The sequence below is a fragment of the Eschrichtius robustus genome, chromosome 7, assembly GCF_028021215.1.
Source record: "Eschrichtius robustus isolate mEscRob2 chromosome 7, mEscRob2.pri, whole genome shotgun sequence".
Lineage (NCBI taxonomy): Eukaryota > Metazoa > Chordata > Mammalia > Artiodactyla > Eschrichtiidae > Eschrichtius > Eschrichtius robustus.
This window is the reverse complement of record NC_090830.1, coordinates 88273387-88299227: the sequence shown is the minus strand read 5'-3', so window position 1 is coordinate 88299227 and position 25841 is coordinate 88273387. Positions and strand designations below refer to the sequence as shown.

Here is a 25841-nt window from a genome sequence, read left to right as displayed (position 1 = left end):
GGAGAAACAGGATTCTTGGCCTCTGAGTGCCATGTAACTAAAGAATGAGAAACAGCATGCTGCCTGCACATTTCCTATTTTAAAGCCCTTCTATAGACTCCAGTGTGGTGTTCTTGGTGTCTGAGGGGGCTCTGGCACCATCACTCTTTGGAGTTTCTTATTTTTTGTGTGTATCTCAAGATGCAGCTCTATGAGCTCACTTCTCTCTAATCTCACCAATCTGCAAAATGCGTCATGTCCTTTTTTAATTTTTAATTGAAGTATAGTTGACTTACAGTGTTGTTTTATTTACTGCTGTACAGGAAAATGATTCAGTTATATATGTACACACACACACACACACACACACACATATATGTATTCTTTTTTTAACTATTTTTTTCCATTATGGTTTATCATAAGATATTGAATATAGTTCTCTGTGCTGTACAGTAGGACCTTACTGTTCATTCATTACCCATCATCACTCATGCTATTCCTACTCCCTGAAATGTTCTTGCAGGTTATATACCTCCAACATTCTACTTTTCATTCATGGCTCAGCTCATAAACACTACTTCCTAGGGGAGACTCAGGTTCAGACTCAAAACTCCATTCTCTCCAGGGAAGGCCCTATCCAACTCGGATACCAGAAAAATATTGAGAGTAGAACCGTGGTGGGTGGAAATCACCTTGACTTTGGTACTCAACTGATATAGGTTGGTATCTTCTCAGCTCTGTTTCCTTGGGCTATTAGCTAGAAAAATGAATTCCTTCTCCATAAGCCTGTTGGAAAGGTTAATAGAGATCACCATATGAATGCACCTAGCACATGGTAGGTCCTCCATTGGGATTACCGCCTCTCTTTTCTTTCCCTCTTTTTAAATCCCCGATTCTTGAGGCATTCAGGAACATACTGATCTCTGATCCCCATTTTCCTGCCACCTCCAAGTCACAGGGGTGACTCAGGCAAGTAGACCCTCTTCCTCCCGCTTGCTAGCCACTTTGTGCTGGGAAGACTGGCTGCCTGGGGAGTCTTGGTCTGCCTGCAGCCATCACACCTGACCTTGGTCTTAATTAAAACTTACCTGCCCTAGTCCCACTTGATCTCTTGTCCTGTTGAACATTTTGGCTTATGAGAATTTGTTCTAGAAATAGCTTCCAGGCTTAACAGCGAGTGACCCTGACTGTTTTGGGCGGGGTGGGTCAGAAAGTCCTGCTCTGAGATGATCAAAGTCACACAGTCCAGAATCATCAGCACAGCTTGGAATGTGCAGTCCAAACATGGGGGCTGAAGAATTGGTTTCTCAGCTTGTCTGCAACCAGCAGCCACTGTGGATCAGATTTTCTCTTAGGCCTTATTTATTTTATTCCTTCCCCAAACAGAAAAATGATGGTTCTGATGGTTCTGGCTGCCATTAACTAATGGCAAACTCAGTGACTAATTGTGCTTGAATCTGGTGAGCACGTGAAATTAATTGTCCTTGCAGAGCCTGGCTCCTGAGGACTTAGGGGAGAGCAGAAATGCAGGTGTGCAGAGAGCCAGCCGTATGAAAATATGGAGTTTTATCAATCAAGTCAGACCTCCAGGATTTAATGGGTGCTTAACGACGTTCTCAGTTCTGTGCCTCATAGCTTTCTGTAACTCGGAAGTATGTGCTTCTCAGCTTCCATCTGCCAGCCTGGGGCTGGGAGAGGCTTGCTGGAGTCTGCATCTTCCTTATGGTGTATTTGACCCCAAAGCTCCAGGCCTCTTGCCCCTAGTTGGGATCCCTACAAACAGAGCCTGAGCCAAGGAACTTTCCACAAATGTTTTAGGGGATCGGGGGTGAGAGGGGAGAATCTCAAGAGAAGCAGAATGAGAGAAATAGAGTCAGGCAGGGAAAATTTGCTAAGAAAGGATGCGATATCAGCCGGAAACTAGCTCCAGACTGATCCTACAAGAGCTCTGGTAGGAGCTACCCCACAGATATGGTCCTATCCTCAGGCAAAAGGGCTGGCCTTTTTCAACCCCACGTCATTCCGTTTTGGGCTGTGAGCTGCGCCCTGCAGAGGAGATAAGAGGGGGTAATCTGTAGGGGAGGGAGCTCCCCTCCGTGGAGGGCAAAGCTCCTTTGCCATTAGCATCCAATACTCACAGGAGGGGTGAGTACATCCTTGCAAAAAGGGATCTAGGCAGGGCACCAACCGTATCCCGTGCAGGTCTGGCAGACCTCCCTTCCATGAGCAGGTACTCAGATTATACCTGTGTTCTTTGCTGCTATGAAAACCCTCCGGCTTAGCTGTCCCCGTGGCACTGCACAGCCTTTTTAGTGAAAAACCACATGGGGAGAGGCAGGGCAGGAGGCAGAATTTGCCAACTGCTCTTTGACCAAGCCCAGGATTCTGAACTTGGGGCCTAGCTGTGGACCTTCACTTCCTAATTGTCACTTCCCCTGCAGTTCCCAGCCCTCTTGGGCTGCCTGGAATGCTCACAGCTCCTGCCTGTGGTCCCCTGACACAGACTCCATCCCTGGCCTCTGACTCTGCCTCACAGGTCAAGAACCAATCCTGTCTCTCTCATGCACACCTGAAGCTGACACATCCAATTTTGCCTTTGCGGGTTAGTGTCATACCAGGCTGTACAGCATTTTTATACCAGGGGCCCTGCTGGACGGTGAGAGGGCATTATTCTTCTTATCCCTGAAGTTTGAATGCTGGCTTCATTGTGTTTGTGACCTCTCTCTGTTTGGGAGAGATAAAGATGGAAAGAGAGATGGGGCTGATTTTCCACCACATTAACACATTTTAATTAACTTGCTTTGTCATTTTCTCAGACATCTCCCTTAAGGATCTTGAGCCATAGTCTGCAGGACTAGGTCAGGGAGCCCCCTAAATGACACACATACAATGTGATTCCTCAAAGCAGCCTTCCGCGCGAGTAGTTGTCATGCGTCCCTGCTCTAAGGTCGAGCTCCTTCTGCATTATTTTGCCCCAGGTTGAGTTCTTCATTGTCCCCGAACTGGGAAGAAACTGGGGTGGAGGCGAAGGGATGGAGGAGGAGGGCAGTTACATTCCAGACTGTCCATGCTGGTCAGTTGCCAGCCCTAATGTACCTCATCACTCCCTCCTCGCCAGGCTCTCATGTATGTGCTGCCCCAGGGTAGACACTGACGTTAGATCCTTTCTGGACCCTCTCATAGTGTGAATAATTTCTGAAAACTTTCCCTGAGATAGTTTTCCTAAGAGGAAATGACACAAAACAGCAGCATTGAGCCTGATGGACGGTCTCTTATCTTCTCTGAAACAGCTGTAAAGCCATTGACAGAGCATTGAACATGAACCCAGAAATGAGCTTTAAAAGATAATTTTCAATAAACTCCGATGGAATATATCAGTTTAGGCAGAACGATTCTCTACATGTCTGAGTTCAAACTCCATGAATAGAGTTTGTCTCTACATTTATCCCCTCTTGGGATGAAGGATGTAGTGTGTCTTTGGTTACGATTTACATTAATAATGAGTGAGCTTCTTATGGATATACACTGGCTGTGTCATAGTAGGTAATCCATTTGTCTCTACTGTGGATGGATTTATGTGGCACTTGAAAAAAATCTACAGTGTCATCTCCTAACTTCTCTTGTGATAACTGATGTAGCAAAAAGGATAGATGATAGGGTTCCATACAATACCAACTCTGTGATTTGGAATAACCCTTAACCACACAGAATCCTGTTTCCTCATTTTTAAAATGAGGAAAAATAACTGCAGTTAATTTTATAGGATAGTCATCTTGATCAATCAGTGTGCTAATTCCTGGAGTATTATAAAATGTCTTATGAGATATAATGTATAAGCTTTTATAACCCATCAATCTGTGGAATAGGACTTTTATAATTTGTATTTCTTGAACTTTGAGCTGTGCAGCAGAATATGCTAAAGCTGTTCTCTTTTATTTAATTTATACTTAATATCCATTTCCTGGGTACCTGGTCTGTGGGAGGCTTTCTGAGGGACATCTAGAATCAAATGGAGAAAGGTGCTGATTTTTTTCCTCTAGGTAGGTATGGGGAGAGAACAGACTAGCCCACAGTTTGGTAATTATTGAGCAAATGAGCCAGAGAAGAGGCGCAGAGAAAAGGGCCAACTCACACATCCAGTGTGGAAGGGTTCGTGGAAGGGTTCATGGAAGGGAGCAGAAAGGAAATCTCATCAAGTAGGACAGGTAGAGATGTGGGAAAGAAGAGTAACAATTTTTAGCATAAGCCGGGTTTTAAAAATGGATTTATAGATTAAGAAGAGAGATCTGAGAGGAATTTGTAGCTGGACTCAAGCAGTGAGAGATTGGGATAGTGGAGGCCTGTGACAAGAATACTACAAAAATTGGGTGACTGGGAAAGAAACTGAACTAAAAGGGTAGCAGCAGGAATGAAAAAGAAGAGGGATGGCAGTAGAATTCTATTGGTTAAATATGGCAAGTGGAGAAAAAGAAAGGATTAGTAAATAGTCCTAAGACTTTGTGTTTAGGGGATTAAATGATGACAGTGTCCTCAGAGGAAATAGAGAAGTCAAGAGGAAGAGCTGGTTTTGGAAGAAGTTTGATTGATGGAGTTCTCAGGGTGGAAGGGCCATATTTTGGCATCATGGAGGCACTTGCTATAACCCCACGAGAGTAAGAGGGCTTGAGGGGTAAGGGAGAAACAGCAAACAATCTATAAGTGGGTGAGATGAGGCAGAGGAAATGGAGGAGGTGACAGAGGATTTGCAATCAGAGATGAAAGAGAAAAGGTAAAACAGGACATTATCAACATGGATGGCCAGGGATACGGCAGTTTCCAGGAAGTGGTGGTCTACTGATCCAGCGAGATGGGAGAGCCCATTGACTGATGGGTGAGAGCAGAAAGTGAAGTTGCAGGGGATTCACATGTGCTTTTTGTGCTCTGAGTTGTCCTCAGTTTTGTCTTTAGACCCCAGAAGACTATATCTTTATGTTACTTTGTGCTTAGGTCCTTAACTTCTGATACTGTTTTTGGCTCTTTTTCTGAGGTGTCATCCTTAGTCATCTCCCTTTCTCAAGGAGCAGAGTTTCTTCAGTTAATCTCAAGATGGAAATACAAGGGCTTGTAAAGGGGAAAAAAAAAGTCCCGAATGCTCTGTTTCTGATACAAGTCTCGATTCTGACTCAGCATTTGATTCCCATTTTGGAACCTTCTGGCCTTTGGATAGTCTATACACCAACATTTCCAAAAGTGAATTCATAGTAACTTTATTTTCCTAACATTGAAAAAGTTGGGCTAAATAAAGTTAACAGTTTTCTTTTAGAGGACGTGTCAGAGTCTTCACTATGTTATTGTGCATCGTAAATCTCCAGGAGGGAGCCACAGTGTTCAGCCTTTCCCAAATGTATTTTACTAATGAACTTTGTTTTTTAAAAAAATCGAAAATATTTATTTCCTAAAAAAAAGATGAGAAAGAGAATATGATTAGCTAACTTGACAAAAATATTTTCATCACATTTTTACAGGAAACAAAATCCATTTTTTATGACACAATTTTGCCAGTATCTCTCACTGTAAGCCAAATCACAGCAGAATATGTTCTAGGAGGTGGGAGTCTGCAGTCCTGTCTTAGACAGCTTGATCTAAGGATGGGTAAAATCAGGACCCACGAAGCAGGGCTGAGGTAGGACGCCATGAGGGGTAAGGCTGGGTGGTCAAACTGGAGATGCAGGAAGAAGCCTGGGATGGAAAATGGGTTGGGAGCCATACCAGAAGGGTAGAGGAGCGGAGGGAGTGTGAAGCTAGAGGCTCAGGGAAGTGTGAGCATGGTTGTATGTGGATGTGTTTTGTTTTTTATATTCTGCAGCTGACTTGTCCACATTGGAAATCATTTGCCTTTCATGTCTTTCCTCACGTCCCCTAGAGAAGCACTGGGAGTCTTCTCAGAACCCCAGTTCCCTCCTCTGTGAGATAGCACTGACTTCCCAAAAGTTCTGTGATTGTGGAAGGAGATGCCATCAGCAAAGGGCTCTGCACAGTGCCTGGCACATAGTGGTCCTCAATCAATAGACTTCCTACCGTCCTCCACTTGTACTCACCCCACCCTCCCACCTAGAGCCGTAGGAGAAGACCATGTCCTGGCTTCAGGTTATGGCCATGAAATACCCCTTGGCCAGGGACATGGAGTCGAACTTGGTTAGGGCCTCATGCTTGCTCAGGCCTGGAGTGGGGAATCCTGTGATTAGCCCTGTGTCATGCTCTGGGGGAATCAAGGGGATTCCTAACTTGGATGATGCTTTCCAAACACCCGACTTCATCAGTGCAAAGCCTCTGTGTTTTCCCATGTGTCCTCTGGGTCACTGCTTTTCCCTCTGGCCTCCCGAGCTCTGGACCCCTTAGAGCACACTCGCATTGTCATGACTTGGCTTCTGGACTCACCGGAAGAGTCCTGAGCAGTTGAGAAGGCATTGACCAATGCGACTTGGATGTGCCACATTGAGTGTGAATATTGGTGGCCTTTCTTAGGAGCCTTGTCTTACTCTGCTGCTGAAACGTAGGATAAGGTCTACCTTAAAGCAGTGGCAGGTTTTATAGCAGCCCCTTGGGCACTGTGCAAAGTCTACTGCATAGGCTTCTGGGAGTCCTGGCAAACTCAACAGCTGTGTGTCCTTGGAAGAGTGTCCTTACTGGGCGTCACTTTCTTTTTCTATAAAATGCAGGGATTTTACAAGAGTTCTAAAGTTCCTTCTCATTCCAACAGTTTGCAAGCCTATCAACAACTTAGCTGCTACCCTGGTCTGACACAGTAGCAGAACATCTCAGAAGTGGCTTCTCTTGACCCAGCCCACTAAGCAAAGCAGGCTTCAGATTAGGGTCAAGAAAAGACACGTTTTCTTCCCTCCACTGCAGAGCTCCACGTTGGGAGGGCACACATCAGCTCACACACACCTACTCAGACGTGGCCACACAGGTACACACACACACACACACACACACACGCACGCACATGAGAGCCACGTACTCTGTTGCTCACACCCGGAAGGGAAGGGAATCTGATCTCTTTGTGCATTGCCTGCCTTCTTCTACTCCCCTCTCTGCTTTTGCCTGAGAAGGGCAGGGCTGTTGGTGCATTTCCCTCCTTAGGATTCCTTCTGGCGCCTCTGTGTCAGAACATTCCTGACTCCTGCGTCTGACAAGCTGTGGGATGTACACGTGTGCCTGATGCCCTCACGTGGCTAATGTGCTTTATATCATAATAACAGTGGTCAAAACATACAGCATCTTGGCATGGGCTTTGCCTCTGAACATGGGGAGAACTCAGCTGGTGAGATGTGTGTGATCGTTGGGGAGCTCACCTCTGCCTGTTGCTCGGGGGACTGTGGGGATGGTGGGTGCCCTCCCGGCGAGAGCACTGGCTCAGCCTCTATGGATGGAGAGGTGGGGAAGGAGGAGGTGCCATTTCTTGTAGGGGAGGGAAGCCAAGTCAGGCATTGGAGCCAGGAGCCGAGGGGAGCAGAGGGAGCCAGGAGCAGGAACCATTATCAGGGCTTAGAGTGATGACACGCACTGCAGCAGGACAGTCTGGACCCATCCACTCACCAGATCTTTATTGATTACCTACTATGTTCCAGGCACTGTGCTCAGTTCTGAGACCTACTGGGGAAGAAGACAGACCTGTGGAATGTTCTCATGGAGCTTAAAGCATGGAAGGAATGCAGCCTAGGGAGCCGTATTGCCTGAACTCACACCTGGGACCCAATATCTAATGGAAGCATGACTTTGGGCAACTTAATTAACCTTCTGGGCCCCGGACTCCCCTTCTGTAAACTGAGAACAATAATAGGCCCTACCTGAAAGGGTTGTTCTGCAAATACTCAGAACAGTGCTCTGTACATAGTAAGCACTCAATAATCTTCTCTTATTTGCCTTTCTTCTTCTTCTTTTTTAAAATAACAGCTTATTAGGGGAACAAGCAAGATAATATGAGATATATAATACAAGACTTTGGTTAAAGAAGAAGTGTTGCGTATCAGGATGCCTTCCCCTGTAACATGGGGATCACAGAAGGATGCCAGGGGTGGAATCTACTCTGCTTTCCTGCTCTTAATGAGAATAAGCTCATTCTGTCTGCTCCTCTCTGCTTCTGCTTAGTTCTCGTCTCCTTACAACCCAGTGAACATTCTCTGTATTTTCCTGAACTAGGGCAGCAGTGCTGTTGGAGGAGGAGGGAAATCTGAGAAAGATTGAGGAGGTCAACTTGAACATGCCTGTTGGGATATGACAGATGGGAGGAAGGCTGAAGTGAGGAAGCAGGACAGCCCAGGTCCTGGCTCCAGGGCCTGGGTGGCTGGTGATGCCTGACCTGATGTGAAGTGTACAGGGGAGGAGCAGTTGGGACCATAAGTTTTAGATGCTCATGGATGTCCATGTGGAGATGCCCAACAGGTAATTATAGTAAGGGAGCTCAGGATGAGGTGAGGTCACATCTCCTATAGTATCTGAAATCAGAGCATACAGCACAGGCGACTATTAAAACTGATTTACTGACTACAGTGAAATTGACCTAAATAATGCAATGCAAACATGGAGTCTCTAAGATCATCCACCATCTCCTCATGCTTTACAAGTTAACCCCAACTAAATCTCATACTTGTCCATGCAGAGTTGCTAGTACCTGCCCCTCCCTGGGGAGAAGAGCTTCCCCGGCGGGGAAGTCCAAGTCCCACTGTAGCCTCTGCTGTTGGGAGCGGAAACAGCAGGCCATGGTCTTGCGGAGGGAAGCTCTGACCCTGGAGGGATGTCCCATCAGAAGGACTATCCCAGTACTGGTCCCCTGGACAAAGCCTTCTCATTGTACCCTGGCCTCTGATACCTCCTGTTTGATCAGAACAGTGCAGGGCGGTGATTTTAATCAAACATGGTCTTGAATTCTGCTGAGCTGTTGACTAGCCATACTGGGCCTCAGTTTCCTCATCCAAAATGACACCACTCTGTGTCAGTATATTGTGAAAATCGAGCACATAATAACTATCCATTAAATATGAGCTACTCCCCAGGCCATATCAAGGGATATTTACAAAAGTGATGGCCTAGTTCTCTACAAAAGAGGTGGGATATCAGATAGTCACTCTTGGTCTAGTTTCTTTGTCTGGTTTTGGGAGCTATTTGGGAGAACCAGAGCCGTGACCTCCAGGGGTGAGCTGTGTGCACTCCTCTCCCCCCTCCCCTCGGTGGAATTATGCTGATCTTGCCTGGCAACGTGCCTCTCTTCCTGAGACAGCCTGGAGATGCATATTTATGTATTTCCAGTCACACCCCCAGAGCTCAGATTTTCCTGTCCTTGGTGTCACTTTAATTAATACACTCCCGTGTGCTGGGTGACAAAATTAGGTTGCAGGGGTGGCAGGCGTTTATATCACGAAGGGAGAGAAAAAGGTGTTTTGCATCATTTTCCTTCTTGAACTCCGTTATTAATCTTTGCAATCAATACTCCTTTATTTTTGGCTCCAGGAGGTCGTAGGGTAGAATCAGACTGTCAAGCCATTTAAGGCCACATCTGCGTAAGTAATAGAGATGTTTTGTTACTTTCACTCCAGGTGAGGACATGTGTCCCTGGCTAGATGTGCCGGGGCCAAGCTCTGTGATTCTCATGCCAACTTTATGATATGTTTGATTTAGGTAAAGCGCCTGGAACCTGCTGGGATGAAGTTGTTATTAAACACCATCTGTAGTTTTCACTTTAATTAATATCATAAGAACTAGGATCTCATGCTTTCATTACCATGTTAACCCTTTACGACCATGGGAAGAAGCAGGGGAAGGTAGGAGTGTGGACTAGATGGCTCTTTAGAGACCTTTGGATCTGTGTGTTGACATCCTTCATCCTGAGTCCCAGGGCTTTGAGTGCATGTCTTGGGCTGGTCACTGCCCAGGTATGACCCTGGGGCTGCTGGAGTTTTCTTGTATGGGAAGGAAACTGGAGTGTATAACAGAGGAGTCTACTGAAATATCAGTCATACCTATTTCCCTGACTCTGTAAGGGAATATACTTCAGCAACAACACTAATAATAATTGGAATGACAGCATCGATGCATATCATTTACTGGAGAAAGAGGGAGTTGTACAATAATGTGCTAGAAGTTGCCTAAGTGCTTTACATAAATTTTATCATTTGTTTGTTACCATATTGAACTATTATTGCAGATGAGGAAACCGAGGCAGAAAACCAGTTCACACAACTGGTATGTAGCAGGGCCTGGGTTCAAATGTAAGCTTGTTTGAACCAAAGCCAATGCTCTTCACTGGCATACAGCACTTAATAAGGTATTCATGCTGAAAAGCTGACAGGAAAGTCTCCAAGTTGAGAGGGGACCTATTGTGCCCTCCTGAGTTTCATTTCCTTTGGGGAAATGAAACCTCAGGTTCTATTATCTCTGCCACCACCATCTCCAAGGTACCCATGTCTACAGCTTCAAGCTCGGCTCTCGGTAAAGAGACAGAACTCATCCCTTGGGTCCCCAAGAACAGCTAAGGTTGGCTGGGACTTTGAAATGCTTCCTCAGCCCATGCAGGATGATAAAACATGAATACCTTCAGACATTACAAGAGATTAAAAAACTGAAAACATAGACTGTGAGTCAAAGTGTAGCCTCAAAGTAATCCTCTAATTCCAAGAGAAGGGCATTTTGGAGTCAGACACCGCTAGGAAATCTTTGTTCACACCCCTACTGGCTGCAGGACCACATAAGTCACCTATTTCATATGCCTTGGCTTCCTCATAGGAAAATTGAGATGTTCATATTTAGCTGTCTTGGGTTTCATGAGGATTTGACAGGTGCCCGACACATAGTAGGTGTTCTTTACACAGTGTGACTCTTCTTGCTGAAGGCTCTTACATGTGAGCTCTCAGGCTGTGATCTTTGACTCCCAGCTAGGAGCTCCTTACTGAGACCTGACTTCTGTGTTCCTGTTCTGCTGCACATCAAGGTCAAGTGACTATTGCAGAGCCTCCAGAAGAGAAGAAAAAGAGAGAAAAGCATGGCTGAGGCAGCAGAGATGTGTGCTTATACATCCTTCATCCACTCAATCAAATGGAAGTGCACTGTCTACTTAGTGACTCTTGTGATCTGGGTATAAAGATCCAGGAACAGCCTGGCCCTGGTGCTCTAGGTTCTGAATCCCAGGAGACACGGGAGGTGGCTGTGAATGTGGGTGGCCTGTGAACATGGCAGGAGGGAGACATTTGAGGCAGAGCCTTGATTTTGACAGACACAGAAATCTGGAAGGGTGGCAGACACAGGGCACCCCATCTTTGAACAACACAGTCCTTTGAAGGTTCCCATGGAATGCTCATTTCTCTTGAAGATGACAGCCAGCATCTTCCTAAAATTTACCATCAACCCTCCCTGCTACATCGAGGAAGGGGTTGGCTTCGCTTTGGGTTTGCGGCTGGTTTTTGTGCATTTTTCTTTCATCCCTAGGCACCGTGGGGACAATATTATGCTGCTAAGAGTCAGGGAAGCCCACAGAGGCCTGAGCAGATGCCTTTGAAGGTGGTTAATTTGCTTTGCCCCATTAGGTGGGTTGTCGCCACAGCCTTGGTGTGACTTGGAGACAAGCTCCCGAGACCCCTGCTTCTGGGGAGGCGGCTGCCAGCTTCCCATAGGGGCAAGTCTCCTGGCATCTGGACAAACTGGATTTTAATTGCTAGAAGTCTGTTCTTTGTGGGGTCCTCCCCTCGGTAGCTCTGAGCCCTGACAGACACTGAAAAATGAGATTCCAGTTTTCAGAGAAAACAGTCCATGGCGCTGCTGCTTTGTCAGAAGAGAGAATCCTAAATAAGATGAGGTTTTGAGTTCCAGCCCAGGCCATAGACTCATGAGATATCACGGTCGGGGGAGATCTAAGAGAGCATCTTGTCCGGGGGTTTCAGTCACGAATGTTTACAGGGCTGGGTAGAGAGTGTCCATGAGGGTCTGAGAGCACTGGAGCTTGTGATGACCCAGAAATCACATGCCCACGTTAAAAGCATTCAAATTTAACACAAACACCACGCTGGACCAATCCAGCCACTCCTGGACCTGTCCTGAGGACTGGCAGTTTATAACCATGACACAGCCTCGTTTTCTCATTGAATAGTTAGGGAAACTGAAGCAACCATTGATCAAGTGTGTCCCAGGGTCCAGCACTATTCTCAGGGCTTTTCCTGAATTCACTCAATCTTGTGAGTAGCCCTGTTGTGTAGATGAGGAAACCGAGGCACAGAGAGGTTGAGCATCTTATCCAAGGCCATAGAGCTAGCAGTGTAGCGTGATACTCACAACCACAGTCTGACTCCAGCACTGAAGCCCTGGACCCCTGCCCTGCACTGTCACCCCAGGACGGGTGCCCCTCAGAGCAGGGAGGTGCCGTGTTCTCTAGGCAGAGCCCAGAACCCCGGTCCCAGACCTCCCAGACTCACCAAACTAGCCCATGTTGCTGCTCTAACTTGCTCCTGTTTCTCAGGAGGTACCACGTCAAGGTGTAGAGCCAGGCTTTGCAGCCAGAACAGACAGATGTACATGCTCAGCTCTAGTGCTGATGCTACATGGTCTTGGGTAAGTTGGCGCAAGTCTCTAATTCTTGCAGAAGTTAGTTGGCCTCACAGGGCCCTGAGAATGAGGACTGTGGTAACTTCCATCCAGAGCTATTAGGAGGATCCAGTAAAAGCGGAGATAGCACAAGGAAGGCGTGCGTATATTTGGATGCCCCCCCCCCACCAAGTGCCAGAATCCTCCTCTTTGTCCACCAGGCTGCAGAAACTTTTCCAGAAATTTATCTGGGGTCCTTTATCTAGTGTTCCACAGCTGGGTGTTTTGCTCCCATCAGACAGTCTCCTGTTGGACACTGCAGAGTTGTCCTGAGTGTTTTGCCCAAACCCTAAGAAGTTAATGGGATGAATAATTACCTTAGAGAACAAAAAGCAGGACCATGTGTAGTTCTGCCAGCATCCCGGTGCTGCAGCTGTAGGCAGTGTTCCTCTGCTCGGGCACAGGCAGCTTCCGACGGTGCCTGCCTGGGGAGTGAAGCAGACAGCCTCTGTCACTAGCCAGAGAGAGTGTCAGATCAAGGCCGTTTGGCTGGTGGGACTTCTGGGGTGGTGTGGCTGGCACCTGGCATTGCTAATGGTGCTAGAAGAGCCTTTTGTCCAAGAGAAAACCAGCTGTAACTGAATGGTGCACAGCAGGGACATCACCCCCAGTTGGAGCTCGTTTGGGAAGAACTCTCAGGCATCTCAGAGATACAGGCCTGGGAAAGCTCGGGATCAGACAGACCAGCAAGCTCAACCTGGCCCTGGCATGGGACTAGCCCTAAAGACATCATCATTTCCTCATCTAGGAAGGGGTCGAATAACTTGTCACGAAGTGTGTTTCCGTAGATGAAATGAGCTGACCCTCATGTAGCACCTGGCACAAAGTAGGTCCCCCTCCATCCCTGAACCAAGCAAGACTCATCAGTATCAGAACATACCTCTGTCCTCCCACCTCCCTTCCCTAACCTCTCCATTGGCGTCCATATCCTTGTTAAGTGATTATTCTGCAGACTGATTCAGAATGGCTAACATCTTGTGGCTTCACGTTTAATTACAGCTGGGTTTGTATTGTTCAATAGCAGACTCACATGCGCTAGTATTTTCTCTCCAGCTTCCCCATGTGACAAGGGCCTGAGTCTCCGATTTTTTGCGCAAGGAGTGCTAACTGCCCAGGCCCATAAACACACTCAGGTGGGCAAGATGTGTCATGTGCTATGATCCCTGCACTAGATGCTTTGGTTGGTTTCCCCGTCATACAAATCTGCCTCCTACGAGGTCACCATTCCGCTACCAAAGAACCCATAGCTGCTCATTTATTTTAACATTTGTCATAGCAAATGACATCCCTTAATCTGAGTGTCCCAGCCCTCCAGCCGTACAACTCTCCCTCTTTCCTCTCTTCTTTCTGCCCTGGAGTCCTTCCATGCACACACATACATGCACACATCCAGGCCCTGAATACATGTGCACAGGCGTGCATGCACACTCACGTGCAAGCACGTGGGCTCACTGTGACTCCTCAGCCCTGCCTTCTAAAACACGTGTGATAGCTTTCTGCAGTACCTTCCCTACTGCCCATTGTACAGGACGTGCCCACCTGCTCATCTCCCACATGCTTGGACCCTGTAATTGTCCAGGGAACACCATCATTTTTGCTTTTCCATCCCATTATACTAGCCTATAAGTATTTTATGAATAATTATTTCCTCAATCCTATCCTTAGTGCTTCTTGGTTACTTACCATTTCTGCTCCCTTGTAGTAAACCATTAGTAGTTCCCAGGAGGTTTTGCTCTCAAGACATCCATGGTTTGAAAATACTGTCACCTTTGCAGAGAACATCTTTTATTCCCCTCCAATGTCAATTTCCGCTTTCTCCTTAAGTCTCAACTTAAGCCCCGCCTTTCCTGCTAACCCTGTCTCCTTATCCCCACCCTCAATCTCTCATCTACCAAGCTGGGATAGGTTCAACATCGTGTTCTAATGACTCTGAGCTTATTTCTAGCAACATATTCTGCACGATATTTTTGATCGTCTGCTTACTTGTTAATCCTCCACACTTAGCTATGGGCTGCCTAACATCACTGTAGGATGGTGATCGAATGTGTGGGTTTTTGGATCAAGCCAGTCCTGAGTGGGGAGATGGCTCTTCTACTTGCTGCTTCTGTGGCCTTCCATAGTTGCTTAATCTCCTTGAGCCTTGATTTCTTCATCTGTAAAATGGAGGGATAATAATAACTTCATGAAATTATGGCCAAGGTTAAATGAAGCAATACCAATGAAGTCTTAGCACAGTGTCTGGAAGTTAGCATTATTGTAGCTTTCCTCTAGCATATCAAGTGACTGCATGCCGGGGAAGCTGACATAATAGAGGAGCTCAGTCAGACATCTGGAAAGAAGGAGTAGAGGGAGGGGAAGAGGGTGAAAACAAAAGCCAGCAGGGAGAGAGGAGACTCCGGCTGTTTCTCCGGAGCACAGAGGATGCAGGCTGTGCCAGGAGACAGTGAAGGCACCTTCACACCCTCCCGGAGGGCTGCTGCTATGATTTGCGTTTCAGTCACATTTATGACAGCCTCATAATGGATTAAGAGCCCTAGCACTGATATATTAAAGGTTAATGGTGCATCCTGCTTTTGTATGGATTTGTGGCAGCAAATATTTGTGGGTGCGGAGAGCTGGGAGCCAGTCGTGTTCTTGGCATGGTGGTATTGCCGCCTGGTGGAGCTGTTTGTGTGGGGCTCCCACCGAGTAGGAGGGGCATGGGAGCTAGGGAGGCAGACAGCAGCTGCTGGGGATTCAGACCCAGGAGGAGACTCTCAGCCAGTGCTGATTTCCTCAGATCCGTAAGAAAGCTTGATCCTGAAGCTTCCAGACCCTGAGAAGGAAGCCCGTGGAGAACCCAGCCTGATCCCTGGGCTTCTTGGTGATTTGTTCCTGGCCTGGCTCTGACCATGTAGCTCTGTGCTGCACCTCCTGGCCCAAGGCTACAGCTCTTCCATTCAAACTCTCCAAGCCATCAGTATGCTTGCTTCTCTGCAGATGACCGGCCCACGCTTGTCCTGAAAGGACACTGGTCAACCCAAGACCTTTCCAACAGAATATCCAACCTAGATAATGGGAAAGTGAGAAAAAGGCTAATTCGTTAGTATATTATTCATGCACATAATAACCCATGTTTATTAGAGCATCTACTATGTGCCAGGCACTGTTGTAGGTAGGGGGGGATATTACCACAATTTGGCTGGAACTTCCCTGGTTTTAGCACTGAGAGTCCTGTATCCCAGGAAACCTCTCTGTCCTGTGCAAACTAGGATGATTGGTCATGCAGGTGTAGGCACTGGTGACATTGTAATAAACCAGACAAGTCCCATTCTAGGGGGAGAACTGCTATGAAACAGCCTGTTATATATTTCTTTGTTTTTATCATATAATTTAAAGAGGGTGGTATTTTATAGAGGGTTGTCAACGAAGGTCTCATGGAGAAGGTGACATTTGATGTTCCCAAAGCACTGAGGGAATGAGCCAATTAGAGATGTGAGAGAAGAGTATATCACATGGAAAAAAACAGCTGCAGAACTCCCAAGGCAGCAAGGCAGAGCAGCCAGTGTGGTGAGAGCAGAGGTATTAGGTCCAGATTGTGTGTGACCTTTCAGGCCATGTGAGGATTGGGGGTGTTTCCTGGAGAGGTGAGAAGCAATTGGAGGGTTTCTAGCAATGAGGTCACATGATCTGACTTAGATTTTGAAAGGATACCCTACTTATCCCCCAAGTAACAGACTATAGAGTTAAAGGTAGAAGCAAGAAAACCACTGGGGAGATGATCTCAATATCCAGATAAGACACAGACTGGTTCATCATGAACGTGATGAGAAGCGATGTGATTCTGCATCTATCTTGATGGCAGAAGATATCAAACATGCTGAGATTGTATGTAAAGTATGCAAGAGAGAGGAATCAGTAGTGACCCCATGGCTGTTGGCTACAGCATGTCAAAAATAGAGCAGCATTTGACCGAGGTGGATGAACTAAAAATAGAGGTTTGGTGGTAGGTTTGGGGGTTTGCGATTCAAGAACTTGGATTTGAACATGATTGGTGTAGGGACCTAATAGCCATCCAAATGGAGATGTCAGGGGGCAGCTGCCTAAAGTCAGCGGGGTGGATCAGGGCTGGGGTGGTCCATTGGAGTCATCAGTGTATAGATGTATCTACAGTCAATTGACTTGACCAGATCGTGATGAAGGGGGGTCACCAGAGAAGAGAAGGAATCTGTGGATTGAACCCGGGACACCCCAAGATTCAGAGTCTGAAAAGAGAGCAAGAACTAGAAAGGAGATGGATAGGGAGGTGCCTGCAAGGTGGGAGAACTAAGAAAGAGTGCTGTCCCAGCAGCCAAGTGAGGGAGGGACAGATTGATCAAGTTTGTCAAATAAATGCTGGTGGGTGGGAGTAAAGTGAAGACTGGGAATGGGCCACTGTGTTTGAGAGATAATTAATGACCTTGACAGAAGCCGCTTCAGTTGAGTGGTGGGATGAAAACTTAAGCTAGGTTCATGAGAAATGGGAAGAGAGTAATGGAGGCAGTGACCATAGACAGCTCCCTAGAAGAACTGGAGAGTGGTTGGAGGAGGATGGGAATTCAAAGCAGGACTTTTTTTTAAAAGGTAGAAGATGTATGTGTTTGTATGCTGATGGAAATGACCTGTAGAGAGAAGCAATTTCATGATGTGGGAGATAAAGATGACAACTGGAAGGGCAATGTACTTGAGAAAGCAAGAAAGTCTGGGATCCAGAAGACAGAGTTAGAAATAAATAGGAGCAAAGGCAAAGCCAGTGTTTTGAAAAGCAGGTATTTGATGATTTTTGAAAAGGAAGTTCTTTATAGAGAGGCAAATTTCTCTACTGATTACTTCTACTCTCTTAGGAAGTTGGAAGTAGGGTCCTTATCTGAGAGTCATCTAAGAGAGTGGGAGGGTGAATTGAACAGGAGAATTTAGATTGCCAGGCAGCGTTAGGGGTCACTTGAGGTTAGTGGTCATGATTCTAAAGTTAGGCCCATCACTGTGCTCGTCTCCAATTTGGATTTTCTCCAGCCATATTCAGCTGTAAACACAGAGTTGTTTTTAAACTAGACTTGATTCTTCCAGAAAGCATGAACTCAGCACCCACTGTCTGTCAGACCATATGAGGGGTGACAGGGATCCAGAGATGTACACAGAGTCCGGCCCTGAGGGAGCCCACTGTCAAGGTGGGGGAAACAGGCGTGTCAATAGCCACATGAAGTCCAGGAGGTAGGATAGGCTTAGGATAGACTAAGCGGGGAGCACATAAAGGGGGCATGGGCCCAGGGGGGAATCCACTCTTTCTACTGGAGATGACAGCTGAGCTGATTCCTGGAAGGAGGGTGGGTTTTAGTCACATGAAGGCAGGGAACTGCGTGGGGAACAGACGGTGAGCCTGAGTGAAGGCTCAGAGGCCTAAGAGAACAGGACATCCACCAGGCTAACACCCGAGAGCAGGGTAGTCTGAGAAGAGGCTGGAGGAGGTAAAACGGGGTGCAGAAGTCTCCATGGGCTGAGCACCCATTGCCAATGGTATTGGCGGTCCCCGGATTAGACCCAGTGAAAGATGTGGATAGTCAACCTCTGCCACATGCCAGGGCCTGGGCTTGGTACCTGGCCCAGAGTTATCTGGCCTGACTGAGGTGATCCTTCAGCACCTATTACTGAGCACCTATTACTATTAGCACCTATTACTGATTCTTCAGCACCTATTACTGAGCCTTGCTCACTTCCAGGGTCTAGACTGCATTTAGCAAATCACAAACATGTGATGCATATGCCCTTCTTTCAGAAACTCCTGTTTAGCCACCCCCATCTGCTTTGGCAACCAAGGGCACCTGAGCTGGGCTGAATCCAAGCAGAAAATGTGCAAGTAAGGGAAACTCCAGCCTGCTTTGGTGAGGGAACCTTGGTCCTGACGGGCCCTGGATGCCCAGGATGGCTCAGCCCCCTTGGGGTTAATACGGGCATGTTTGTCTTGCTCCAGGGACGGAAGATGCAACTATCACAGCCCCTTGGAGCCCTCTCCCTACAGTCAGCGGAGCACGAGTGTAGTGGGGCAGGAGAGAGGCCTCTTTCTTCCAAGCGGATCTTGGCTGCAGGGGCGGTTGGTGGAGGGGGTGGACGTGGAGGAGACAGAATAGCACAGAGCTAAATTCCCAAGGCCCAGAACTGACACTTGGGCAGCAGGAGGATTTGTTAAGTCATTCAGATCACACTTGTGTTTACAATATAATAAAAAATGCAAATTTTACAGAAATACATTTGTAAAAAGTAGAAGTCTCACTACTGTTCAGTGCACATTCCTCCTGTTTTTGTCCCTATATTTACATGCATTTATTAATGGTTACTCTTTATAAGAATGGAAATATACTACATACAAATGCATTGAGGTTTTTTTTTTTTTCCTTAGCGTACTTTGGGCCTCTTTGATTTTCAATAGTAATCAAAGAAATGGGATTTGGAGGGAAAAGAATGTGGAGGGAAGATTGGGGGAGGGAGTGAGCACACATCAGCTGGGTACCCGGTACCCACCGGGCCCTCTGTGACTGGCACGTGGGGCACACTTTTGAAGAAGGGCTTCCTGGCCTCCTATGTCCTACAAAGAGGCATTTTCCTGCCACGTGACCCTCATCCCGTGTATAAGTGTCCTCATACAGTGTTAACCTGACAGTTTCCTGATCTGGGATTCTGATCTGCAGTCACTCAGATGACAGCCTATGGATACAAAGGAGCCCCGTGTAATACCCAGCATCGCCTGCCCCAGCCTCCCGAGGGGGTCCCTGGTCCATGTTAAGGGGGCCATTCCAGGGGAGAGAGGCTGATGAGCTTCGGGCCTGCCGGCCTCTGCTCCTTGGAAGGCAAGCGTCTCCAGGTCTAAGCCCTGCCCTCAGCAGTCTCTACTCTCACCTCCTCCCAGACCCGCTCAAGAAGAAGTAGTGAAGAAACACATGCCCTCGATGTCAGCTCCAATGGCTAAAACACCCCCCTGCATACTTCATATAATCACTTCCTCCATCATTTTCTGTAACCCTTACTTTGCTTTATTACTCTTTGTAACACTTTTCATCACTGGAAACATGACATCGGCAGTCGGCTGACTACGTCCCCACAGGCCACATCTGGCCAGCAGCGTATTTTCCTGCAGCCTGCAAGCTAAGATTGTTTTTCTTTTTTTGAAACATTTTACAATGTTCTAAAAAAAAAAAACCCCAAAACACAAAATCAAGGAATATGCAACAGAGTGGTATGTGGCCCTTATTGCCTGCGTACGTGCTCTCTGTCCCTTCCCAGAAAATTTGCTGACCCCAGCATTTTGTAATTATTGGTTCTTTTGTTTGTTGCTCATATGTTTGTTTCTCTCTCCCACCTCCATCATGCAAACTCCACAAGAGTGGGAACTTTGCGTTGCTCATATCCTTAGACCTAGAACAGTGCTTGACAGAAGCAGATGCTCAGGAAATAGGATTTTTTTTTCATTGGATGAAGGGAAGAATGAAGACCCTGAGATGCCTGTCAGGGCCCAAGGCTGAGAAGCATCTTGGAGTGTCTCAGCCTTCACCTGAGGTCCTGTTCGCCTTGAAGAACCCAGGTCTGGGGTGGAGAGAATGGGAAACGTGGCAGAGCCCTGGGTTGGAGCCACTGCATGGGAGAAGGATTAGTGAGACTGGAAGCACAGGGGGAGCCCTGGGAAGAAGCTCAGGAAGGGCAGGGAAATGGGCAGCTCTGGTACCCCAATGTCCCGGAAGGAGGCTGTGGAAACCTGACCAGGCAATCCCAACTGATTGGCACAGCACCATTCTTGTCGAGTCAGACACGAGAGAGAAAAGTGAGGGGGCTTCCCTGGTGGCGCAGTGGTTAGGAATCCGCCTGCCAATGCAGGGGACATGGGTTCGAGCCCTGGTCTGGGAAGATCCCACATGCCACAGAAGCAACTAAGCCCGTGCGCCACAACTACTGAGCCCACGAGCCACAACTAGTGAAACCGGTGCGCCTAGAGCCTGTGCTCTGCAACAGGAGAAGCCACTGCAATGAGAAGCCCGCACACTGCAACAAAGACTAGCCTCCGCTTGCCGCAGCTAGAGAAAGCCCATGTGTAGCAACGAAGACCCAACTCAGCCAAAAATAAATAAATAAAATTAATTAATTAATAAAAAAAAGAAAAGTGAGGCTGCTAGAATGATAGCAAAGGCATCTGTGGGCTGTAGTTATGACAGCTTCAGATTACAAGGATGAGCACCCCCACCTGCCTGTAACTTTTGGGGTACTCCACTAGTTCCTTTTCTCTCACTCTCTCTTTTTTTCTTTTTGGCCGCATCGTAACATGTGTGATCTTAGTTCCCTGACCAGGGATGGAAGCCGTGCTCCCTTCAGTGGAAGCACAGAGTCCTAACCACTGGCCCACCAGGGAATTCCCATTCCTTTTCTCCTTAGGCAAGAATAACAGGGCTTTGGGATTTAGATTTATCAGACCCGTGACGATGGCAACCCCACAGTTGTTGAAATCTGTTTTACATATACTGTATATTGATTCTCCTCTGTTGCAAATGTATTTATCTTCATTGCCAATGTATTTCTGTAACATGCAAAGATGTATTTATACATTCTGTGTTACTGATTTTTCTCATGCTGCAAACAATTTATCTCTTTGTTAATGAAAATGTACCTGGGAAATAGTAAGATCGATTTATGGAGAAAGGTACGGAGAGGGAGGGAGGTGGTGCCGGGCTGGGTAGACTGTCCTTGGCCACAGCTGAAGGAAGACATTGTGGGACTTCCAGAAGATGCCTGTTTAATTGGAGGAAACTGCTCTCAGAGGCAAGGGATGCTTACAAAGTTCTTTTGTGAGACAGTCTGATGTGCTCACAGGAGTCAGCTATGCTTTCAGCTAGGGAAGATCCCAAAAATCAGCCATCCAGGCCAGGAGATGCAGAGAAGCAGCTTTTATTGGTCCCAAACCCAGTTTCAAAAGGGTTCAATTGAGTAAAAGATACTGGCTCAGTGGAAAGCATGGAAGAGAGGCTAAGCTTTGCCGTGGGAGGATTGTAACACTCATCGTTACTAAAAGGTGAAGTAAGGAGATAGGCACCGAGCACAGAGCTGGGTGTCAGCTGCTAAGTCTGCATGCCTGCACAGGACACTTAATTAGTCAATCCAGACCCAGGCAGGCTTCCTTTTCTAGAAATCCTTTCTTTAGCTCTGGCCAACAGGCTAGGTGCTTCTCCTGTGTGCTTCTGGGACCCCTCATGCAGAACTCTGCTTTAGTCCCTCTCACATTGTTTAGTTACTGTTGGTTTACTTCTCTGACCACTCATCACCCGTCACTATGAACCCCTTGATGAGGCCCACCATCCATTCCTTGCCTATGTGCCTCTGTGCCTTACCTAGTACCAACTAACTAACTAACTAGCTAGCTAGCTAACTGTGGATGAGACACCTGGTTGAATGACTTCAGCCAGTTGCATCATGCATGATTTTGGTTTATAGAGACACCACCTGTGACAGGAAGATCTCCTCCATCTCTGTGGTGAGGGTGCTTGGACACTTGCTAGCAGTTGTTGCTGAAGAGACTGTTCTGGGACACATGCTCAATTAAGTGTGCTTCTAGTGCAGCCTTCTCCAGGCTAAGCCTCCCTTGCTTGTTCGGATGGGCGTCTTATCTGATGGGAACATCTGTCTTCTGCTGACTGATGGCTTGGAGCCTGGATGGCTGGCTGTTCTTTATTCCTCCTTCCATGTCCCTTCCAAAGCTGGGCACTCGGACAAGAGGATGAGTGCCCCAGGGAGATGACAGCTTTGGTCCATGAGTAGTCGGGCCCTCCCGCCAGATTCCAAAGAGCCTTAGGTTTAGTCACTCTGAAATATGATGGTAGTACTTACTGTGTGTTAATGAGCTTGGAGACCTTCCTTGAAAGAAGCAATGTGCCTTTAAGATGGGAAAGATCCCTCTACACAGACTCATGGCTGCAGGAGGTGATGGATGGAGGCCAGGGGGCTGGCACAGCAAAGATGACAGTGGTGTTTTGGGATGGGAACAGTGACCTCTAAGGGGACAGAAATGGACATGAAGCCATTAACATTTGGGCTGCCTGCTTGCATTCCAGAGACGCTCCCCGAGCCTCTGGCCAGGAGCTCCGTTGTGAATAAATACCAAGAGGAGAGAGGAAATCTACATTTCAATCATGGGGATGAAACAGTAGTGCTGAACTCCTTCCAGACTCACGGAAACTGCAGTAATTTAGAGCTGTTCAGTATTTAGACTCAACTGTGTAATTCATCCTGATGTTTCCCATTCATCAAAGCCTTGTGTTTGTTTGTATTACCATGAGAAAAATAAAAAATGCGGGGAAAAAAAGATCCCTCTTCCTTTCATTACAGGCAGATTATGACAGAGTTAAAACTCTTGGGGCCCTTTAAGCAAAGGAACATCTTGCTTCAATTAGATATAAATAATGAACAATAATTAGAAAGATTTCTTCATCAAATTTGTTATTTTGTGTTTTCTTTCATCTGTAATGTATTGAAACGAATACTGAGCTCTGTTTCTGGGCCATGTAGCAGGGCCTGAAGGAATTCCATGGAGTGTGTCTCCAAAACAGGAGGAAGCGTCCATTGCTAGTTCCTCTGTGTACAGGCTGTGTAGGCTGGCAACTGCCCTGGGTCTAGTGCTGAGGATGCAAATACTGGGCTACTTTGGCTCCATCTACTGAGGACCCAGCCATATCATAATAGCACAGAAGTATTGCTACTAGTTACTGGGCACTGAGTTTACATCAGTCACTGCTCTGAGAGTTGAACACATATCACCTCATTTCATCTTCACAGCAGCCTCTGCTACAGGCTCTGCTTCTAGCCCTATTCTTTTAAACATTTGGGAACTGAGGCACAGAGAGGTCAGCTAACTTGCCCAGGCCCATAGTGTTAGTGCTGGTGGAGCTGAGAGGCAAGGCAGGTAGTTGGATTCCAGAGCCCCTGCTTTACCCGTTCTGCTGTGCTGCTCCCTGCAATCACAGTGAGATCTTACTGCCATAGAAGCCATGCAGGGTATAGAGGTGGTCAGGGAGGTGGAGGATGGCGATGTCTTCCCACAGGGAAAGGCGGCAGCTGGAACTTCAGGGTGTTTGCATAAGTGTATCAGGTGGATGAGTAAGATAAAGGGATTCCAGGAAGAGGGAGCTCCATGGTTTGGTGCCATAAATGGGGACTGTGTGGGATTTCTCATTTCAGCCTTGGCTTTGGGGTCCTGTGGATGCAGGAGCAACAGGGGAAGATGAGATCAGAAGATGGAGGGTTGTGTAGACCAGGTGGAAATGACTGGATCTCTTTGTGGGAACGGTGGCTCAGTGAGAGGTGGGGATGATGATTCTGGTTGATTAAAAGGAGAGACAGATTCCCAGAAGAGAAATAAATAAAGAGGGATCAGGTTGGAGCCTGCAGAGAGAGGCTGGCTCACCCTTGAGCTTTTTGTTTTTTGCAGTTCTGTCCTCTCAGCACACAGGGTCAGGTACTGCTCATCTCGGGGCAAGTGAAAACTTTATGCCAGTTGGTCCTTCCTGATGTGACTCTTCCTTCTACCCCAAGGAAGACACTGTTCCTCTGCCCCCAGCTCAGACATCTGCTCCTGGACAGCTGGTGGACCTACCTGATGTACCCCCTCCCTGCATCATGCACCTGGCCTGAGCTACTTGCTTCTCCCCCATGTACAACAGACTGAGGCTCTCAGAAGTGCTTTGTTTTATCTTCATCACCTTTTGAATAACTGTCAACACTTCAAAGTCAAGAGATTTCATGTACAAACCCAGATTTCTTTATTGGAAAACAAACTGGGCGGAGATTCTTAAAAGGCAACAATTGGGTGGAACTCCAGAACAGCTGCTTGCTTTGGAGGGAACATGCCTCTTCACTGACACAACCTCTGAGTGTGTGTCTGCCCCACGCCATCTCTGAGTGTCAGAGACCAGTCACCATCGTCAGTCTTGCCAACGTGTTTCTCTTTCCTGTGCTTCTGCAGGAATTTGAGTTGGAGACCTTCAGTGTACAGCCTCCCATGTTGCCCTGACTCTTTCATATTGTGACTGTCTGTCTATATGTTTCTACAGCTAGACTCTAAGCTCCTTGAGGGCAGGAATCATGTCTTTCTCATCCTTTTGTCCTTCAGGCTCAGCACAGAACCTGGTTTTAGGTGTTCAGTGACATTATTGAATTAATCTATACTGAGGAAACGTAACTGGGATAGAATGAGGCCCTGGCGAGTGGTGCTCCAAACTGAGGGACTCATACTGCTGGGGGTTGGCAGTGAAGGATGTGGACGGTGGCCACAGCCAGGCTCCGACCTCAGGAGGGCCTTGTAGCCCATGTGTGTCCCTGCAAGTTGCAACATGTACCCATGTTTCATGGCCATTTTGTATTTCAGGACGTTCCAGGACCTGTCCAAACAAGTGGAGATGTCTTACGGCACCGTCCGGGATTCTGCTGTGTACGAGTACTTCCGAGCCAAGGGCACCAACCCTCTAGAGCAAGACAGCACATTTGCTGAGCTCTGGCGGACCATTAGCAAGAATGGAGGGGCTGACAACTGCGTGTCCAGCCCTTCAGAAGGCATCAGGAAGGTAGGCGAGAGCTGGCCACCTGGGCATGTGTGTGCTGTGACAGGGGCCATGGGGACTGTCATCCTTGGGGTAGGAGATACCTTCCCAGAGGCATCTCCTTTGAGTATCCCTGTCACCTGCAAGGTGATCCATGTTAGCAGCCTAGATAGACACTTCTCATAAGCATGTGGGTATCAGGTAAAGAGGCACACATTCTTTAGGTAGACGCCCATTTTTGGCTGGAGAAGCAAAGAGGCTGGTCCTTATGGCCTTTCTAAGTTTCCAAAGGGTCAGGGAAGAGCAGACAGGTTAAGCCCAAGACATGGACCTCCCTCCTCCTGGGCTCAGAGGATGGTGGCGCAGAGGGGACTCCCCACCCCAGGTGAGAACACTTGGCAAAAGCAGATGCAGAGGACCAGGTGAGAGGTAGAGGGAGTGGGGAGACAGGGTTCAGGGGAGGGTGGGCACACTGCAAGATCTAGCTGTGGAGCAGAGGTGTGCTTGGGAGATGGTGGTAAGGACAGCAAGCCTGGGATGGAGGCTGAACGGGAGGAGGAAGGGCAGAAAAAGGTTAATACATTCTTCAGCAGTGGGTTAGACTTTGCTCATTTATTACAGTGAATTTCCACAGTGACCCGAATTAATCATGATTATCCCATTGTACAG

General features: G+C 47.4%; 1 protein-coding gene across 5 annotated transcripts in view; it reads left to right on the top strand.

Annotated features, from left to right (window-relative positions):
- GRID1 (glutamate ionotropic receptor delta type subunit 1) overlaps positions 1-25841 on the top strand; it is a 675078-nt gene that overhangs the window by 594503 nt on the left and 54734 nt on the right. For all 5 annotated transcript variants that reach the window (XM_068548005.1, XM_068548004.1, XM_068548008.1 and 2 more), the window contains one exon: positions 25001-25196. In XM_068548005.1, the coding sequence (XP_068404106.1) occupies positions 25001-25196 (196 nt within the window). The remainder of the gene's footprint in view (positions 1-25000; positions 25197-25841) is intronic.